At 39.4% G+C, this 19,834-nt stretch overlaps 1 protein-coding gene across 7 annotated transcripts in view; it reads right to left on the bottom strand.

The window, feature by feature from the left end:
• ptpn13 (protein tyrosine phosphatase non-receptor type 13) overlaps positions 1-19,834 on the bottom strand; it is a 151,295-nt gene that overhangs the window by 13,307 nt on the left and 118,154 nt on the right. For 6 of the 7 annotated variants that reach the window (XM_061876554.1, XM_061876556.1, XM_061876561.1 and 3 more), the window contains 17 exons: positions 18,564-18,649; positions 18,326-18,482; positions 16,244-16,455; positions 16,025-16,123; positions 13,942-14,387; positions 13,745-13,862; positions 9,998-10,153; positions 9,752-9,923; positions 9,469-9,679; positions 9,296-9,381; positions 6,797-6,858; positions 6,540-6,695; positions 6,281-6,446; positions 4,278-4,367; positions 2,075-2,175; positions 1,943-1,998; positions 1,798-1,856 (listed from right to left, as the gene is read on the bottom strand). In XM_061876554.1, coding sequence (XP_061732538.1) covers positions 1,798-1,856; positions 1,943-1,998; positions 2,075-2,175; positions 4,278-4,367; positions 6,281-6,446; positions 6,540-6,695; positions 6,797-6,858; positions 9,296-9,381; positions 9,469-9,679; positions 9,752-9,923; positions 9,998-10,153; positions 13,745-13,862; positions 13,942-14,387; positions 16,025-16,123; positions 16,244-16,455; positions 18,326-18,482; positions 18,564-18,649 — 2,433 coding nt within the window. The remainder of the gene's footprint in view (positions 1-1,797; positions 1,857-1,942; positions 1,999-2,074; positions 2,176-4,277; positions 4,368-6,280; positions 6,447-6,539; positions 6,696-6,796; positions 6,859-9,295; positions 9,382-9,468; positions 9,680-9,751; positions 9,924-9,997; positions 10,154-13,744; positions 13,863-13,941; positions 14,388-16,024; positions 16,124-16,243; positions 16,456-18,325; positions 18,483-18,563; positions 18,650-19,834) is intronic. The other variant, XM_061876557.1, reaches the window with a different exon arrangement.

Genomic DNA, 19,834 nt, shown 5'->3' with positions numbered 1-19,834 from the left:
CTCCTTTTCAAAAAAGCGACTAGCGACACATGAAGTGAAAAGACTTGGCGACTTCAACAAGAAAGCCTGTATTGCTATTCTCAACCAGCAACGCTGCTCAGAGACCCTGCCCCATCTGAAAAGCATTCACAGGCAACAAAAAGAAGCTGCAAAATGTGGTAAGACACCTTTTTTTAACTTATCATATTTTTTACTCAGTTTTTGCAAATTACATTGTTATGTGAAGTGTGAAGTGAATTATATTTATATAGCGCTTTTTCTCTAGTGACTCAAAGCGCTTTATATAGTGAAACCCAATATCTATTTTTTTTTTTACATTTAAACCAGTGTGGGTGGCACTGGGAGCAGGTGGGTAAAGTGTCTTTCCCAAGGACACAACGGCAGTGACTAGGATGGCGGAAGCGGGGATCGAACCTGCAACCCTCGAGTTGCTGGCACGGCCGCTCTACCAACCGAGCTACATGTCATCCGCCCCCGCGTACCCGCCACCACCACAAATAGATTTCAGTCCTTTTGGAAACTTTGACCATATTCTGGTAAATTATGCAAATTTTCATGATGGAATTATGGATATGTTTGTTTCAGACATGCTTATAAAGATACAATAAAATAGTTTGTTTGCACAATTAAACATGTCTGCAAAGGAATACAAAGAGTCAGAGCTTATTTATTCCTACTAGAAATGTCCGATAATATCGGACTGCCTAATTATCGGCCGATAAATGCTTTAAAATGCAATATCGCAAATTATCGGTATCTGTTTCAAAATTATAAGTATCGGTTTCAAAAAGTAAAATGTATTACTTTTTAAAGCGCCGCTGTGTACACAGATGTAGGGAGATGTACAGAGCGCAAATAAACCTTAAAGGCACTGCCTTTGCGTGCCGGCTCAATCACATAATGTATACGGCTTTTCACACACACAAGGGAATGCAGTTCATACTTGGTCAACAGCCATACAAGTCACACTGAGGGTGGCCATATAAACAACTTAAACACTATTACAAATATGCGCCACACTGTGAACCCACACCAAACAAGAATGACAAACACATTTCGGGGGAACATCCGCACCGTAACACAACATAAACACAACAGAACAAATATCCAGAAACTCTTGCAGCACTAACTCTTCCGGGACGCTACAATATACACTTCAAACCTCCCCCACCCTCCTCACCAACCCCCGCCCACCTCAACCTCCTCATGCTCTCTCAGGGAGAGCATGTCCCAAATTCCAAGCTGCTGTTTTGAGGCATGTTAAAAAAAAATAATGCACTTTGTGACTTCAATAATAAATAAGGCAGTGTCATGTTGGCATTTTTTACATAACTTGAGTTGATTAATTTTGGAAAATGTGGTTACATTATTTAATGCATCCAGTGGGGAATCACAACAAAATTAGACATTATAATGTGGTAATCCCACGACTGTATATATCGGTATCGGTACATATCGGGATCGGTAATTAAGAGTTGGACAATATCGGAATATCGGCAAAAAAGCCATTATCGGACATCTCTAATTCCTACCCATTCTCCATGTCTATCACTGATGATTCATTTACACCATATACATTTTACATATTGACACATCTTTAGTTTGCTTAAATTTTGTTCATTTATAAATAGAACAAAATAGAATAAGTATTATTAGATTACTTCATGAAATAATTAAGATAAAAATAACACTCACAATTTAGCTTCTCTTAATAGTATAGATAGAAGAAGAACTTAATGGACTAAAATACTAAACATGCTACGTTTGAAATTGTTTTAAACAAAATAAGAAATTCACCATTTTCAACAGGCAGCTCGTCACTTTCCCATGTGATGACGTCATCGTCTTCCAGCAGACTGACAATTCAGCAAAAACAGAGAATGGAGATGAAATGACTTAATTTCAAACCCAGTTGTGTCCACTTTCCAAGAGTAAAACTTACTTTTCATTGCTGGGGCCGTCCACGCTCTGCTCTAAACATTCAACTTTGCGTGAACTCTAAAGAAAAAAGAAAGGGGTTCGACTAAATGCAAAGACAAATGTGAACTGTTTCACTTATGGCTTCGAGTTGCACCTCAGGCGAGTCTTCGGGTAAGGAGGAGCCGTCATAGTCCGTGTCCTCGGAGTGTTCGCCGCTGCGCACCCTTTTCTGTTGGGGCGGCTCTTCGTTGTAGTCTGTCACAAATGTAGAAAGAGTGTCAAACGCAACTGTATCACCAAATCGACCTAGATATAAGAAAACCCTCAATGTAAGACAACCTCTTCTTTATTAATATCGTTTGAGAAAACAAAATAAATGACAAATATCTTAATTACATTATTTGGAGTGGGCTGTAACAAATACATTTGAACTGCCTCAAATAGATTTGGTACGGCCTGTTTACCCTCATTCACTAATTAACACATTATTATGGGAATGAGTAACTGCTAGTTAACAGGTCTCCAGTGCAGTGTTTTTCAACCTTTTTTGAGCCAAGGCACATTTTTTTGTGTTGAAAAAATTCGGAGGCACACCACCAGCAGAAATGATTAAAAAACAAAACTCAGTGGACAGTAAAAAGTTGTCGTCGCAATTGTTGGATATGACTTCAAACCATAACCAAGCATGCATCACTATAGCTCTTGTCTAAAAGTAGGTGTACTGTCACCACCTGTCACATCACGCCGTGACTTATTTTGAGTTGTTTTGCTGTTTTCCTGTTTGTAGTGTTTTAGTTCTTGTCTTGCGCTCATATTTTGGTGGCTTTTTCTCTTTTTTTGGTATTTTCCTGTAGCAGTCTCATGTCTTCCTTCGAGCGATATTTCCCGCATCTACTTTGTTTTAGCATTAAATACATTTTCAGTTGTTTTTATCCTTCTCTGTGGGGACATTGTTGATTGTCATGTCATATTAGGATGTACATTGTGGACGCCGTCTTTGCTCCGTAGTAAGTCTTTGCTGTCGTCCAGCATTCTGTTTTTGTTACTTTGTAGCAAGTTCAGTTCTAGTTTTGTTCTGCATAGCCTTCCGTAAGCTTCAATGTCTTTTCTTAGGGGCACTCACCTTTTCTTTATTTTAGATTACAGCATTAGACACCTTTATACCTGCACGCAGACTTCCGCTGTTTCCGACATCTACAAAGCAATTAGCTACCGGGTGCCACCTACTGATATGGAAGAGTATTACACGGCCACTCTGGCGAGCTCTAGACAGCACCGACACTCAACAACAACACACTATTTGCAGACTACTACTGGTTTGCAAAAAATATTTTGAACCCAAATAGGTGAAATTAGATAATCTCCCACGGCACACCAGACTGTATCTCACGGCACACTAGTGCACCTGGTCTGCCAGAGAACAACAAGATGTAGCAGGAGGAATCAGTGTTAAAAAAATAAGAATGTGCCTCTCTAAAGTCTATTTTTCAAAAAAAGCAACTAAGGATAATTCTAGTGAAGATAATTATGGAGACTAAAAGGCAGATGCTATCGGAAGGAGGAGAGTAATTGGGTATGTTAAAGTAAAAAAAAACAGTAGTTTGACTTTAATTGGACTTATTAAGCTGTGGAAGGATTGAAGAAAGTTTTGAATAGGTTTCACTTTTGCCTCACATAGCACATTAGTGTGGTGCAATCAAGGACTGGCGAACAGAGTGTAAAATCCTAACATCTGACAAAAAATATTATAACTGAAACAATTTCATAAACAATAAACATTGTGAGCTTTCAGACAAAAACTTTGTAATAAAGGCAAGTATTGCTCTTCTCAAAGTGCTGCTGTGGGCCCCTCCTCCATCTAACAGCACTCTCTGTCTTGTTTGATACATTTAACGACAAAAAAAAGCGACAAAGAAACTTCATTCACAGTTTTAAACATATTTGTTACAAAAAAAATCTGCTCCTGCAACTATGCAAATTAGTGGATGTCATTATTCATACCACTCTTCAACCCACCACTACCACAAAAAGATCGCAGTCCTGTTGGAAAAACGGAATCATGCCTTTGTTTTGAATATCAGTAAAATGACAAGTGGCAAAATGTGCATAGTTGTTGGGCACCATTAACATTGTAACTCCTTTGTTACGATGCAAATTTTATTGCAAATTTGCCAACATGTTCAAGCCATTCTTTCCCTATGTCGCTGGTGTGTGTGATCAACAGGAAGAAAATACGTTTTTTGGCACCAATTACTGTTTTGCATCTCGTTTTCTCAACAACCCGTCTTTTTCAGACTTGTCTTTTATTTGAGACACTTCCAATTATTTACCTTATGCTTGTCTTTGCTATGTTTTACCTGTTGGTGGTAACTTAGGGAAGCTGCTGCTTTTTAGCCTCTTGTGGAGACTACCGAACTTGGTTTTGACGCCGCTGTCCTCGCTAAGATCTGAAAACAACATGGAACACTTTATTACAAACGACTGGTAAGAACCCAGAATCAAGACTTTTCCAGAAAACCATACTTGCCAACCTTGAGACCTCCGATTTTGAGAGGTGAGGGGCGTGGTCGGGGGTGGGGCGGGTTACGTGGATGGGGGCGGGGCGTGGTTAAGAGGGGAGGAGTATATTTACAGCTGTTGTGCGCGCAGTTGTGCACTGCACTCTCTAAAAGCCGTAGATGTTATTGTCACATATGCATGATTGATTGACTGATTGACATTTTTATGAGTAGATTGCACAGCACAGTACACATTCCGTACAATTGACCACTAAATGGTAACACCCCAATAAGATTATCAACTTGTTTAAGTTGGGGTCCACGTTAATCAATTCAGGGTACAAATATATACTATCAGTATAATACAGTCATCACACAGGTTAATCATCATAGTATATACATTGAATTATTTACATTATTTACAATCCGGGGGGTGGGATGAGGAGCTTTGGTTGATATCAGTACTTCAGTCATTAACAATTGCATCAACAGAGAAATGGACATTGAAACAGTGCGTTGGTCTGACTTAGTAGGATATATACAGTGAACAGAGAACATAGTGAGTTCAGATAGCATAGGAACAAGTATATACATTAGAAATACATTTGATTACTGACATTAGGTTATTTACAATCTGGGGAGATGGAATGTGAATGGAGGAGGGTATTAGTAAAGGGTTGAAGTTGCCTGGAGGTGTTGTGGTGCATGTACAGTAGATGGCAGTATTGTGCTGTTTAAGAGTGTCACAACATTGCTTTTTACGGCAGACAAACTGCTTTACGGTAGAGTAAAACGTGACTGCTGTTGCTGTGTGTTGTTACCGCGCTGGGAGGGCGTTAGTGAAACTGCCTAACAATAAACCCACATAAGAAACTAAGAACTCGCCCTCAATTTTCTACAGTTATAACCTCATTCGGCAGGCACGCCTGGCACGCTGTTTATTCTGGGAACCCGGACGTGAAAACAGGCTGTCGACACGTCACTCAGGTCCGCATGGATCTGGAGGGGGCGTGGCCTCCAGCTCCGCCTGAGTTTCGGGAGAAAATTTGTCCCGGGAGGTTTTCGGGAGTCTCCCGGAAATTCCGGGAGGGTTGGCAAGTATGCAGAAAACTAAAAAAACAGCCTAATCCTAGTAAATGTCTAAAAACATATGAATCCGTCTCAATGCAATCGTGTTGCTTTTTAACCCGGGTAAACAGGCACGCGATTGCTAGTGGAACCAGATTGTTTGGCAAGATGAAACCAACTTATATTAGAATGGTGTATCCAAATCATATCACATCATGAGTTATAGCATTGGCATGTATGGATGCCAATGGAATGAAGTATATGGTGTTTATTTCAAGCTGCCTGACAGAACTGTCTAAAGTACAATTATGCCTATTGTCCAATTATTTTCAGCACCTAAAAATGGAGGTAAATATACTCGAAATTTCAGCAGCCCTTAGACCGGCTGACTGACGTTGACATAAGCAGTTGTCAAAAGAACTGAAATCAAAACAGAAATTAATAGGGTTGCAAAAAATGTTTATGTATTGGTTCCCTTGCAGCACTAACTCTTCCGGGACGCGGTAATAATATCTACGGCTTTTGGAGCTCAGTGCACAAAAGCACACACAACAAGAAGGAGATGAAGCAGAAGAACGAAGAAGAGACATGGCGACGACGAGTAAGAAGAAGAAATACGCTCGCAAGTTCCAAAATGATTGGAAAAAATAATTTCATTTAATTTAGGACAGCTAGAAGGGGAAGAGGTATGCTGCCTGCTCCTCAACCGCATCCCCCTCAATCTCCCTAATTCTGAGTTCTCAAGGTTGGCAAGTATGGTAAAAAGACAAATAAAATGAATGGGGGTCCCCCACCTGTATTTCCATTACATTTATCAGCATTGATTGGCAGGTAGGCCAGATATGTGTTGGGGTTCTGGTCCGGCGGCCTGGACACCGTCAGTCGTACCAGACCTTTAGTCATGCGGATAGTGGTTACAGCTTTGGTGTGCGAGACGCCTGTCATCAGCTCCTCATTTACCTGCAGAGAAAGACAGACACAAAGGTCGCCTTAGACAAAGACGCCATGACCCGATCAGTTCGGGATCCCAAAGAATGTTTTTAAATAGCTCACTTTAAGCAGCCTGTCTCCCACTTGAAGCTTTCCAGAGGCCTCGGCAACACCTCCTGCTGTGATGGACTTGACAAAGATGCCTTTCTCGCCACCAATCACAGAGAAACCCAGACCTCCTGACTTTGGCTTCTTCAGCTCCAACTTGATGAGCTCCTCCTGTGTATCCGAAACATCCCCTTACTCAATTTAGCTTTGTATTTAGAAGGATTTCCTCAATAAGTGACGAGCACATGAACATAAAGGTAAATTGACTTTACCTCTAAGAAAGACAGTGCAGCGAAAAACTCTGCCTCTGTTGGATCTTCTGCTGGTAGGAAACCTTGAATGAAAAATAACATTGTACAGTATTTTTGCATTGTTGAGAAAAGCGTGATGTCTCCAGTGTGTGTGTGTGTGTGAAAGAAATAAAAATAACATAAATAATCTAAATATAGCAAGAGCTATTTATTTAAACCACAAACAGGATTGGGCACAAATAATTGGAGAGAGGCTTCTATTTCCCAAATTTTAAAACTTGGTAAATATAAACTTATTTTTATAACTTAGTATCTTTGACCGCATGGTCATTTATGAAAAAGTATATTGCACAACACAGCAGCAACAGAAGCAATGCTCTAAATAACAGCAAACTGCTCAGTCAGCATTTATACTGCTTAATTCATTGTGACACAAATTAGTTTCACATAAGTGGATTTTGAAGAAGCTACTGCCATCTTGTGGACCTTGTATGACTTTATATATACACTTTATAAACTACATTAGGTTTCCTACAGCCACAGCTATTAATGCCAACGTTTTTTCACCTGGCGCTATCTAGAGACCATTTGCTTTTGTAGAACCACGCACCTGGCGACCATAGGAGATTAATTATTGATTAATAGAAGCGTTAATTAGTGCATGTATGGTATATTACAGTGTTTCTCAAGTATTTTCTGTTACACCCCTGCGAGGAAGAAGAAAGCATTCTCCACTCTCCACCGAATACACCTCTGCATAACATTGAGGGATACAATTGACTTTGATCAACGATCAACTTACAACAGAGAATAGTGTGTAACCACCATTTACAAACTCCTCTATTTGCGAACTTTTCGATTTACAAACTTTTAGATTAAGCCACATAAGCCTTTGTGTGCGAACCGTGTCTTTGTGTGCCAACGCTTCATTCATTTATTTTGTGTGCCTTTGGAAGTCTTAGAGCGCAGCACTCTTTGAAAAGAACTGGTGTAAGAGATTGTTAACTGGTAGTCATCAAGAGAACACATACAGTTTGACTCTGGCACTAATGATTTACATGAGTCATGAGCATTAAAACTAGAAAAGCATGATCGTAGATGGCCACAATGTATATCGCGAGGGAGTTTCTGGTGTACTGATTAGAGCATTGTTTTTCAAACTATTTGGAGCCAAGGCACATTTTTGTTCATTGAAAAAATGCGGAGGCACACCACCAGCAGAAAACATTAAAAATGTAAACTCGGTAGTTGATATTGACAGTAAAAAGTCATTGTTGCAATTGTTGGATATGAATTGAAACCATAACCAACCATGCATCACTTAAACTTTTGTCTCAAAGTGTAACGACATGTCACATCACGCTGTGACTTATTAGGAGTGTGTAGTGTTTTGCGCTCCTATTTATGGTAGCTTTTCCTGTTTTGTTTCATGTCTTCCTTTAAGCGCTATTCCCCGCACCTGCTTAGTTTTAGCAATCAAGGCTATTTCAGTTGTGCGGATGCTATCCTTCTTTGTGTGGAAATTGTTGATTGTCATCTTATGTATGGATGTACTTTGTGGACGCCGTCTGCTCCACATGCTGTAAGTCTTTGCTGTCGTCCAGCATTCTGTTTTTGTTTACTTTGTAGCCAGTTCAGTTTTAGATTTGTTTTCTATAGCCATCCCCAAGTTGTGCGGATGCTATCCTTTTTTGTGTGGAAATTGTATATTGTCATGTTATGTATGGATGTACTTTGTGGACGCCGTCTGCTCCACACGCTGTAAGTCTTTGCTGTCGTCCAGCATTCTGTTTTTGTTTACTTTGTAGCCAGTTCACTTTTAGATTTGTTTTCCATAGCCATCCCTAAGCTTTAATGCCTTTTTTAGGGGCACTCGCCTGTTGATTATTTATTATTATTATTACTGTATTATTATTATTTTAAGCATTACATACGACATTTACAAAACAATTAGCTACCAGCTGCCACCTACTGATATGGAAGAGTATTACACGGTTACTCTGCCGAGGTCTAGACAGCACCAACACTCAACAACGGCACTTTATTTGCAGATTATAACTACTGGTTTGTATAAAATATTTTGAACCCAAATAGGTGAAATTACATAATTTCCCACGGCACGCCAGACTGTATCTCACGGCACACCTGTGTGCCACGGCACAGTGGTTGAAATACACTTGATTCGAGCATGAAGGTAGATTTCCCCTCTCCAGTGCAATAGTGCTCATCGTACAAAGCAGAATATACAGGGTTTAAATCCCAATCGAAGTTGATGGAGTAAGTTTTCCCTATTTATTTTAATATTATGAATTATTTTTAATTTTGCGGTAAATATAATTATTTTTATTTCCAAGGAATTTGTTTGAGTACAAAACAAGCATAACATTAAATTTAAGTTTGATTAAAAAAAGTATGTGAATTTTTTTTTGTAAGGGGGTGTAGAACGGCCGTTCACACATAAGATCTCATGAAGACAATAAATCAATCAGTGGGGGACATTATATAACCGTTCACACATACCATTGACGCCAGGTGTCACTTTGGTGCTAATGTTGTTGTTGAGAGAAGAGACACTTTTCTTCCCCGGGTAAACAGGCATGCCATCCCTTTTCGAGAAAACCCATAAGAAGTCAACAAAAGAGTCGAGGAGAACTGCGTTGTTATTCTTCATGATGGCTACTACATCACGGTACCTTGCGGCTTTAAGCGTCATGTCTGCGCGGGAGAGATCCAACAGTCTGCTACTCTCACTGAGCGTGAGGTCCTGAGTCGGAGCACCATTGATATAGTGGATGACGTCCAGTGGTCTCAGACTACCCTCTTCAAAGGCAGCTGATCCTACTAATATGTCCTTTACAAACAAGACCCCGTACACGCTGTCCCTGCCACCATCCAGCACCAAACCTGCAGGAAAAAAACAGGAGTTATTTCATACTTAACATCTTGGCTGGTTTTGCCTTTTCTTCAGTTTCTTACCAAGTGGTTTCGGAGTGTCTTTGAAGGAGATATCAGGCAGCAGGTGGGCATCAATGGGGGGCTTGGGGGCATCCAGGGTTCTCCCTACTACCAAGTCAACCACCCGAGGGGCCGCACGCACAAGGTCTACCACCTCGGTGTGGCCCATATTGGTCACATCTGTTTGGTTCACCTATAAACACAGAGACATATAAAGTGATTAAATCAAATTCTCAGGATGTAAAGAGAACGGCGATGAATCTGCACCTTGATCATTCTGTCCCCATGCCTAAGCCTTCCATCACTTTTGGCCGGATCTTGGACTATGTCATGGATGTAACAGCTATGATCACTGCCTTTGGTCAGTGTGAAGCCCAAGCTGCCCTTTTCAGACTTCATCAAGGAGACCTTCAGCTCCACTTCCTATCAGCACAGAAGAAATGGTGTTAAAGCTGATGGTCCTCTACAATGCAAAATAGACTTTTTAATGATGTTTGAACAGCAAAGGGCTTCTTTATGAGCACCAAACATGAGAAAATTCTATCATCTTGTTTCCTCCTTTTTGAAAAAAAGAAGAATTGAAAAGTATGCTTTTTAAGTTAGGGATTTTCGTGAACGCAATGAAGGACAAACCTTCTTCAAAATGGACCCGATATCGCATCTGACCTCCAGCTAGATGAGACCACCACGTGTGTACGCCTACCAATTTTAAAGGGGACCTTTGATTATCCATCCATCCATTTTCTACCGCTTATTCCCTTTGGGGTCGCGGGGAGCGCTGGTGCCTATCTCAGCTACAATCGGGCGGAAGGCGGTGTACACCCTGGACAAGTCGCCACCTTATCGCAGGACCTTTGAGTCATTTTAATATTTTTGACTTATAAATGTTGTATACACGTTAAATAATGCCAAAGCAACAAATCATAAAGTTGATGTATTTTGGCGTTTGCTGGCACCCAGTTTTGGGTGCCTATGTTGGCTGGGTTTTGCAGTCTGGCGACTTTGTGACATCAAGCAAGGTGGACATTAGGATGTGGTAAAAAAAATTGATTCGAATACGAATCGCGATTCAGAATCGATTCTCATTTTTAAAAAAATCGATTTTATTTTTTTATTTTTTTTAATCAATCCAACAAACCAATACACAGCAATACCATAAAATGCAATCGGATTCCAAAACCAAACCTGACCCAGCAACACTCAGAACTGCAATAAACAGAGCAATTGAGGAGACACAAACACAACACAGAACAAACCAAAAGTAATGAAACAAAAATGAATATTATCAACAACAGAATCAATATTAGTTATAATTTCAGCATAGCAGTGATTAAAAATCCCTCATTGACATTATCATTAGACATTTATAAAAATAAAAAAATAAAGAACAATAGTGTCACAGCGGCTTACACTTGCATCGCATCTCATAAGTTCGACACACTGTGTCCAATATTTTCACAAAGATAAAATACATCATATTTTTGTTTCGTTTAATAATTAAAAACAAATCTACATTATTGCAATCAGTTGATAAAACATTGTCCTTTACAATTATAAAAGCTTTTTTTTTTTTTTTTAAATCTACTACTCTGCTTGCATGTCAGCAGACTGGGGTAGATCCTACTGAAATCCTATGTATTGAATGAATAGAGAATCGTTTTGAAACGGAAAAATATCGTTTTTGAATCGAGAATCGCGTTGAATAAAAAAAAAAAAAAAAATCGATATATAATCGAATCGCGACCCCAAGAATCGATATTGAATCGAATCGTGGGATACCCAAAGATTCGCAGCCCTAGTAGACATACTTAAGCTCTCAGCCCCTGTGCTTCAAGTATGAGGAAACACAAAAAAATCATCCAAAAATTGTGGCAGGTGCATTGTAACACTAATGTGTGATAAGCAGTGTCACAAATGCTTCTAAATGCTTCTTTTATGCAGGTTGAAATCGATCGTAGAGTGTGCAGGTGCACCTAATGTTGTAACTAGGTGAATCTATATAATGTTAAAGTATTTTTAGACCTTGTCTGAAAAAAAAGAATAGCAGTGACAACTTCAATGTATATGTTTAAACAGTGTACATTCTCAAAATATAATTTAAGATTCTTTTGGAGAGGGTGGGGTGTGGTTGCATTTGCAATCTGGGAATGCCTCCGCAAATAAACATCTTCCAGACACACTCCAAAAACGGGTTAAATATGTGACTGTGGAGCAAAATTTACACCACGCATATGCAATACATATTATCTAGGCCACAAGGAAGTGTTTCAAATGTAGATAATTACCATCATAGGCCCCCTTTAAAGAGGACGGCTTTGTAAAAGTAAAGAAAAGAAGATTTTGCGACACATCTTAAAAAAAGCCTGGATCTTTACTTACAATCTGTCAGTCAGCTACAGAGGTGGGCGCTGTAAGTTTGATTAATCTGTTTTTCTTCAGCCGATAGGCCAACCCAGCATGATTGTTGTTGGAATAACCAGCTCAGTGGCCTTGTGGTTAGTGTCCGCCCTGTAACTGGAAGGTCGTGAGTTCAAACCCCGGCCGATTCATACCAAGGACGACAAAAAATGGGACCCATTGCCTCCCTGCTTGGCAATCAGCATTTAGGGTTGAAATTGGAGGTTAAATCACCAAATGATTCCCGAGCGCAGTGCACCCTACTGCTCACTGCTCCCCTCGACTCCCAGGGGGTGAACATGGGCATGGGGACAAGTTTCACCACACCCAGTGTGTGTGAGACAGTCGTTGGGACTTTAACTTGAAGAATAACTATAATAATAGCACTGTAACTAACATAGCTATGCTAGTGTTGCTTATCCTTTGAGTCCTCCTTCCTGTTACACTCCATCCATCCATCCATCCATTTTCTACCGCTTATTCCCTTTGGCGCCTATCTCAGCAACAATTGGGCGGAAGGCGGGGTACACCCTGGACAAGTCGCCACCTCATCGCAGGGCCAACACAGATAGACAGACAACATTCACACGGTAGGGCCAATTTAGTGTTACCAAATGTGAATATGGAAAAAGTTGATCAAGATATACTTTGTAGGAAACAGGCCTGCACAAACGAAGCTCCATCCATCCATCCATTTTCTACCGCTTATTCCCTTTTGGGGTAGCGGGGGGTGCTGGCGCCTATCTCAGCTACAATCGGGCGGAAGGCGGGGTACACCCTGGACAAGTCGCCAACTTATCGCAGGGCCAACACAAATAGACAGACAACATTCACACTCACATTCAAACACTAGGGCCAATTTAGTGTTGCCAATCAAGCTCATTTGCATTAAATCTACACACACAAAGTACTGCTTACTAAACACACTTTTTGAGATTCCAGCATTAAGGCCAGATTTTGGTCAGCACACTTTCAAGGGGACCTCTGAGTCTTACTAAAAAAATGTATGAAAAAAGCTATAATATGGGGAATTTAAGATGATGGAACACAGTTTAGACCAGGGTTCACCAACCTTTTTGAAACCAAGAGCTACTTATTGGGTACTGATTAATGCGAAGGGCTACCAGTTTGATACCCACTTAAATAAAATGCCAGAAATAGCCAATTTGCTCAATTTACCTTTAACTCTATGTTCTTATTATTTTTCTCTAAAATTGTCTTTCTGAAAGTTATAAGAAGCAAAGTAAAAAAAAATAAAATAATTTATTCAAACAAGTGAAGACCAAGTCTTTTCTTGGATTTTCAAATTCTATGAGTTTCGTCTCTCTTAGAATTAAAAATGTCGAGCAAAGCGAGACCAGCTTGCTAGTAAATAAATACAATTTAAAAGATAGAGGCAGCTCACTGTTAAGTGCTGCTATTGAAGCTATTTTTAGAACAGGCCAGCGGGCGACTCATCTGGTCCTCACGGGCACCACGTTGGTGACCCCTGGTTTAGATTGTTCTAGATGGTCCTCACAACAGCAAAGGAGGAAGCAAACGGGAGTTGTATTAAAACCAACTGTGTTAAGATACTAGTGCGAAAGCACGATAAGAATAATGCAATAGTGTCCTTACTGGCAAAAATTCGTCCATCTCTGGTCCATGTCCAGCCATTGAGAGGTTTAAGGGCATCGGCAGAGGAGGAGGCAGGGGATCAGGGCTTGGCCCAGCCATTAGAACAGGTTTTTGACTCCTGTACGAACACTCGCAACATGTCAGCAAGTACACCACCAAACAGAAAATATGAATTTATATTTGTTGATGTTGGTTACCTCTTCCCCACGTCCAGTTTGGTGATAGCCTGGTATGGCGAGAAGAAAGGAGAGTGGGCGCTGTCATCTGGGCTGCTGCTGGGGGTCTGGTAGATGCTCTGGTCCCACATCTGTCTGTTGTGCTCCAGGGCACTCAGGCTGAAAGCTTTCTCCACCTCCTCGTCACCATCTGTGCTGTCACTGTAGCTGTTGCGCCGGGCCGGGGTCTTAGCCTGCAGCCTCTCAAGGATGTCCTCCACAGTGCCAGTGCTTTTAAGAGGCAGCCTCTCACAGACGTTCTCACGAAGGTCCTCCGTGCTGCTGTTGGGTTTGAGTCGTAATCTCTCGAGGGCCTCTTCTACGCTGCCCTGACTCCTTGTGTCCTCAGTCAAAGATGTGGACCTTCCCTCATCCAGCAATGGCTTGGGCGGGGTAGACTGCTCTCGTCGGGGTGATGGGTTGTGTGTCTGCAAATAAGTTTCATTTATTTTTCTAAATAGCTGATTGTAGATTGGTGTGTTACTTTCAGAAAAGTTATAAACACAAAAATTGAACTATAGAAAAGATTTTAAACCACAAATAATGTGCGCACATTACTTGCTGGTCAAGAACTACAGGAAACATCTAATTTATATAATCGCAAACTAAAGGTTTCTGTACCAAATCTTAAGTTCTTTTTTCCCGACAATCAAATACTTATTCAATAAAATGCTGCTTATTGACTTAAAAGTCATGTGATTTTCTCGGTTTTTATTTTAGATTCTGTCACTCACCGTTGAAGAGTACCAATGACAAAGATTACAGACTTCTACTTGCTTTGTAAGTGGAACAACTTGCAAAATCAGCAAAAAAAACTATATTTGTTCTCTTCACTATATATACGGTATATCAGTGGTTCTTAACCAGGGTTCGATCGAACCCTAGGGGTTCGGTGAGTCGGCCTCAGGGGTTCGGTGGAGCCTCCACTCAAGCCACACCCAACTCATTGTGTACATAAAAACTTCTCCCTATCGGCATATTAGGGATACAGCGACAGCAGAACCCAAACAGATTTGCAGGTGTGTAATTTGTTACAAGTTCATGCACTGTGTTGGTTTTGTTCTCAGTAAAAGATCATATAACTTTGTCTTAAATTTGAAAAACATTTTATTTTTCACTAAAGAAGGGTTCGGTGGATGTGCATATGAAACTGGTGGGGTTCAGTACCTCCAACAAGGTTAAGAACCACTGCTGTGTATATATAATTATATATATAATTATATATATATATATATATATATACATATATATATAATTATATATATATATATATATATATACATACATATGAATGTGTGTATATATATATATATATATACACACACACACACACAAACATACATACATATATATATATACATATATATATATGTGTATATACATATACATGCATACATATAAGTAGATGTATATATACACTATGTATACGTATATACATATGTATTCGTATATATACACATACATACATATACACATACATACATATATACATAATGATATATATATAAATATATATATACATACATATATTTGTACACATATATAATAATACATACATAACCTATATTTTATATAAAATACATACTATATATATATTGGATACACATATACATAACATAAATAGTATGTATAAATTATATATATAAATAATATATTAGAAATATTTACGATAATTTATTATACGTATTATAAATCGTTTTTAATTATATTTATTTTTATATTGTTTTTATATTAGTTTTATTTTCTATTCAGTCTTTGGTGAAGCTAAGGATGATATTTGAATATTGTTTTTAATATTGTGCAGCACTTTGGAAACATTTATGTTGTTTAAATGTGCTATACAAATAAAATGGATTGGATATTATATATACACATACATATATATTGTATATACATACACATATATGCATACACATATATGCTTTTTAGTTTTTATGCATACATTATAGTGCTGTTAAACGATTTAAAAAAATAATCGTGATGAATCACATTTTGTTCAAAGTTAACCAGCTGATCCAATATTATGAGCAACTGTCTCATAAAGTACAATGTACATTATTCTTACCAAAGCGGAGGTCTCCACCTCAGGGAGAACTCCAAGTTCAGGCCTACAGAGAAGCAACGTCACTTCCTGTCCAGTTCCTCGCAAAGCTGATATCACCTCCTACACACACACACGCACACATGCACACACGCACACGCACACACGCACAGACGCACGTATGACACAACTGGATTTCTTTAAACAAACAATGGCTCCAGAAAGTATACAACGTTTTCATACATGCTGTGAGAGTCCTTTGAGGGATGTTTGATTGACACGCATGATCACATCACCCACGTTGATGCGTCCGCTCTCGGCAGCTGGCTGGCCGGGAAATAACTTCTTAACCCGCACCATGCTGGATGCTGGGGACTCGTCTGTGATTTCCTCTCGACTGAAGCTGAAGCCCAGTCCTGATGCATTCTTCATTAGCAGCACCTCAAAAACATTATCTGGCGGAGGATGAAGCGTGATGCAGATTAATACTTTTCAATTACATTGAAAAGTTACTATTTAAATAATTTCTGCTTTGTCTATTAGATATAGGTGTGTACAATTAATTAAGGATTTGGAAAAGCACTGTAATGTCTTACTGTCACCATCAAACTGATATTTATTTATTGTGCCTCAGAAATTAACTTGTGAATCGGCGTGAGAGGAATACAACTGAGCTGAAGTGAATATATTACCACAGATTGGTCTATTTAAATTTATTTTCAAGGTTAAATTTATGAATACTCAGTATTTCAATGTACTATTAAAGTACTATGTATTTCAATAAGATAATTTAATTAATATATTATCTTTAAAATTAAAAGTGCTTAAAAGGCAGTTAGCAGTGGTTATTTTTAGACTTGAATAACTGTAGAAACGATTGAATGGAATTTTCCTGTATAGTTAAAAAGGTTTATGAGGCTCGTACTGTATAGTTTCCTTGTGGGGATATTTTGCAACATGTTAACTTTTGTAATTAATCACAAAAAATGATTGCAACATTTTGTGAACATAGATGTTTCACTGCCTTATAATGTACAGTCGAGTCTCATTTATCGCTGTTAATCTAGCATGAAATGACACTCTTTAGTCACATTTACACTCCTAATCCAATATAACGCTGCTGAGGCTGAGCCAATCAGCTGCCACGACACTGAACAGCGCGCGGTAATTGATTTTGTCACCTCTTGGCACGGCAAGGCAAGTTTATTTATAGAACAAAATTAATTCTCAAGGCAATTCAAAGTGCTTTATGGAACATTACAAGAAGGCAAAAATTTATCATACATCAAGTTAAAATAATAATTATAAATAACATTTAAAAGAGTGTATAAAAAATATTTTTGTTGTCTTATGTACAATCAAAGTGTTTTCAGCCTGAATTTGAACATTGCCAACGTTGAGGCCTGTCTCACATCTTCTGGAAGACTTTTCTAGATTTTAGGAGCATAAAAGTAAAATTAATTTCACCATGTTTTGTCCTATTGGACAATACTGCAGTAATATTGATTGCTTTAGTTTAATTAGCCATTTTCTACTGCTTGTCCCTTTTGAGGTTGCGGGTGGTGATGGAGCCTATCTCAGCTGCATTCGGGCGGAATGTCAAGTCGCCACCTCATCGCAGGGCCAATACAGATAGACAGACAACATTCATACTCACATTCACACATTAGGGATAATTTAGTGTTGCCAATCAACCTATCCCCAGGTGCATGTTTTTGGAGGTGGGAAGAAGTCACGCAATCACGGGGAGAACATGAAAACCCACACAGAAAGATCCCGAGCCCAGGATTGTATTGTGAAGCACATGCATTAACCCTTGTGCGACCGTTGAAAATGCTCAACGTAGGTCAAAAAATGGTACAATACGTTTAAAAAAAGTATGTGATGTGATGAAGCTGCAATATTTAAAGGGTTATGATTGGTAGTGTTTGCTATGGGCCACATGGGCATTTGCCCAGAAGGGTTTCCCCTGAGGGTCACCACAATAATGACCGGGGAAAAACATTTATATTTATTTGTGAATCGCGCTCATTTCTGGTCAGATGGGTGCCCTCCACAGGTGGGATGCAGGCACCCTGATATGACGCCAAACACACCAAACAGAGTCCCAAACATAGAGCAAGGGTCTCCAACACGTTGTGGCAATATTAGATCACATAATAATTGGTCAGTGGCAAACTTCAACTTTCTTTAGGGGAGTACTCTTTTATTTGTTAATAGAATTTTAGAAAACACACAAAGAACAGGTGGCCATCAACCTCAACCACTATTTATTTCATTAGGTCATACTGGGGGTCTCGCCCAGGAGCACCATTGTGAGCATACCTGGTGTTAAAAAGCTGTAATCCTGCTTGTCCTTAAGAATTTTGCCCGTGCTCTGCTCTCGGACAACCCTCCCATTCAACAGCGTGCACTGAGGCGTGAGGGGAGCGTGGACCCGTTCTGTAGGCGAGTGACCTTTCTCGAGCAACAAATGCACAGTCTGAAAAGTGGAGGAGGTTGTGGTTGGTTTTAAATCAGCTAACCAGACCCTAGTGATCCGTCTGTAATCTTTAATCCTCACCTGGCCTGTGTCTCTCAGAACTTCTACTGCCTGTTGGTGAGAGGCGCCCTCCAGAGACTTTCCGTTGACTGCCACCACACGATCCCCTGAGAAGGGTATGAAAATCAGAGTGGGTACATACCGTACATACTGCATCACAGGGCGAAAGTATAAGGTGCCAGAAGACTCCATGGGAAGCGCAGCAGATTGAGGAAAAAAATATGAAAGGAAAATATCTTCATCTAACCTGCTAAGTAACGTCAGCGATAACAAGGGAAAATTTAATAGATTTTTAAAAGCTGAGGATAGAAAAAAATGGCTCAAAATGTGCTCAAGAACATCATTTTAATTTCTTAGCAGAGAGGGGAGTCGTCTTCCTCGCCGGCATCACTGTCAAATATTTAAAAAATACAATTTATCACATTTTTTAAATTTCAGTTTGTTTTGTGAAGCTTAGTTTTATATATTTACATGAGCTAGCCAGTATATTGGGTACGACAAATGAAAATGAGTAATAGGGAAACTAGGAGCATGATGGTTGGGAACCGTAAAATAACACATTAAGAGAACTATATCTGAATAATCTGTCTTTTTCATCACGGTCTGTCAACTATGGAATACATTCTGGATGGGTTGTTGTGGGAAGGGGTGTAGTCAGCCCTGCTTGCAGGAGGAAAAGTCACCACCGCTGTCAACGGTACTGAGGGCGGGCACCATCAGGCGGGGGCGGGGCATGTGCTGACGGCAAGACACAGCTGTCAGGTGTTTAGATTTCAAAGGTGATACGTGTTAATCTAATCATCTGTTGTCTTTAACAGTGATCAGCTGAGAGCAGGAGGAGGAAGAGGATTGGTGAGACTGAAAAGTCTTGACAAACGCAGCGATTGAAAAAATGGAAAACCTTATATATCCATGAGTCTGCAAGTACGCAAAGTTTACATTTGTATATTTATTTATCAGAGCCTGAATATAAAAATAAAGAGCTGTATCAATGTAGTTCTATAGTACATGTAGTCATATTATTGCTAGTTTAGTCAATGAAGTATTGTTTATTTTGTCACTTTAAAAATTGAGTGATAAAAATGTATTAATAGGTTGGAAGGTGAGTCCTTTACTTAATGTGTGGCCAAACAGTAAAACCTATCTTAATAGGACTAAACACCAAAAAATATGGATTGCAGCATAATATTTTGTTGGATAGTCATCTTATGAATTAAAGAAAATTTCATTTCATTATACATTTAGCGGTCCTAAATACTTGGGGAGTTTATAACAGGGTTGAAGTGCAAATG

This window comes from Nerophis ophidion, linkage group LG17 (assembly GCF_033978795.1).
Source record: "Nerophis ophidion isolate RoL-2023_Sa linkage group LG17, RoL_Noph_v1.0, whole genome shotgun sequence".
Classification (NCBI taxonomy): Eukaryota; Metazoa; Chordata; class Actinopteri; order Syngnathiformes; family Syngnathidae; genus Nerophis; species Nerophis ophidion.
Note: the sequence above shows the minus strand (reverse complement) of the source record. Positions and strands in the feature narration are given on the sequence as shown.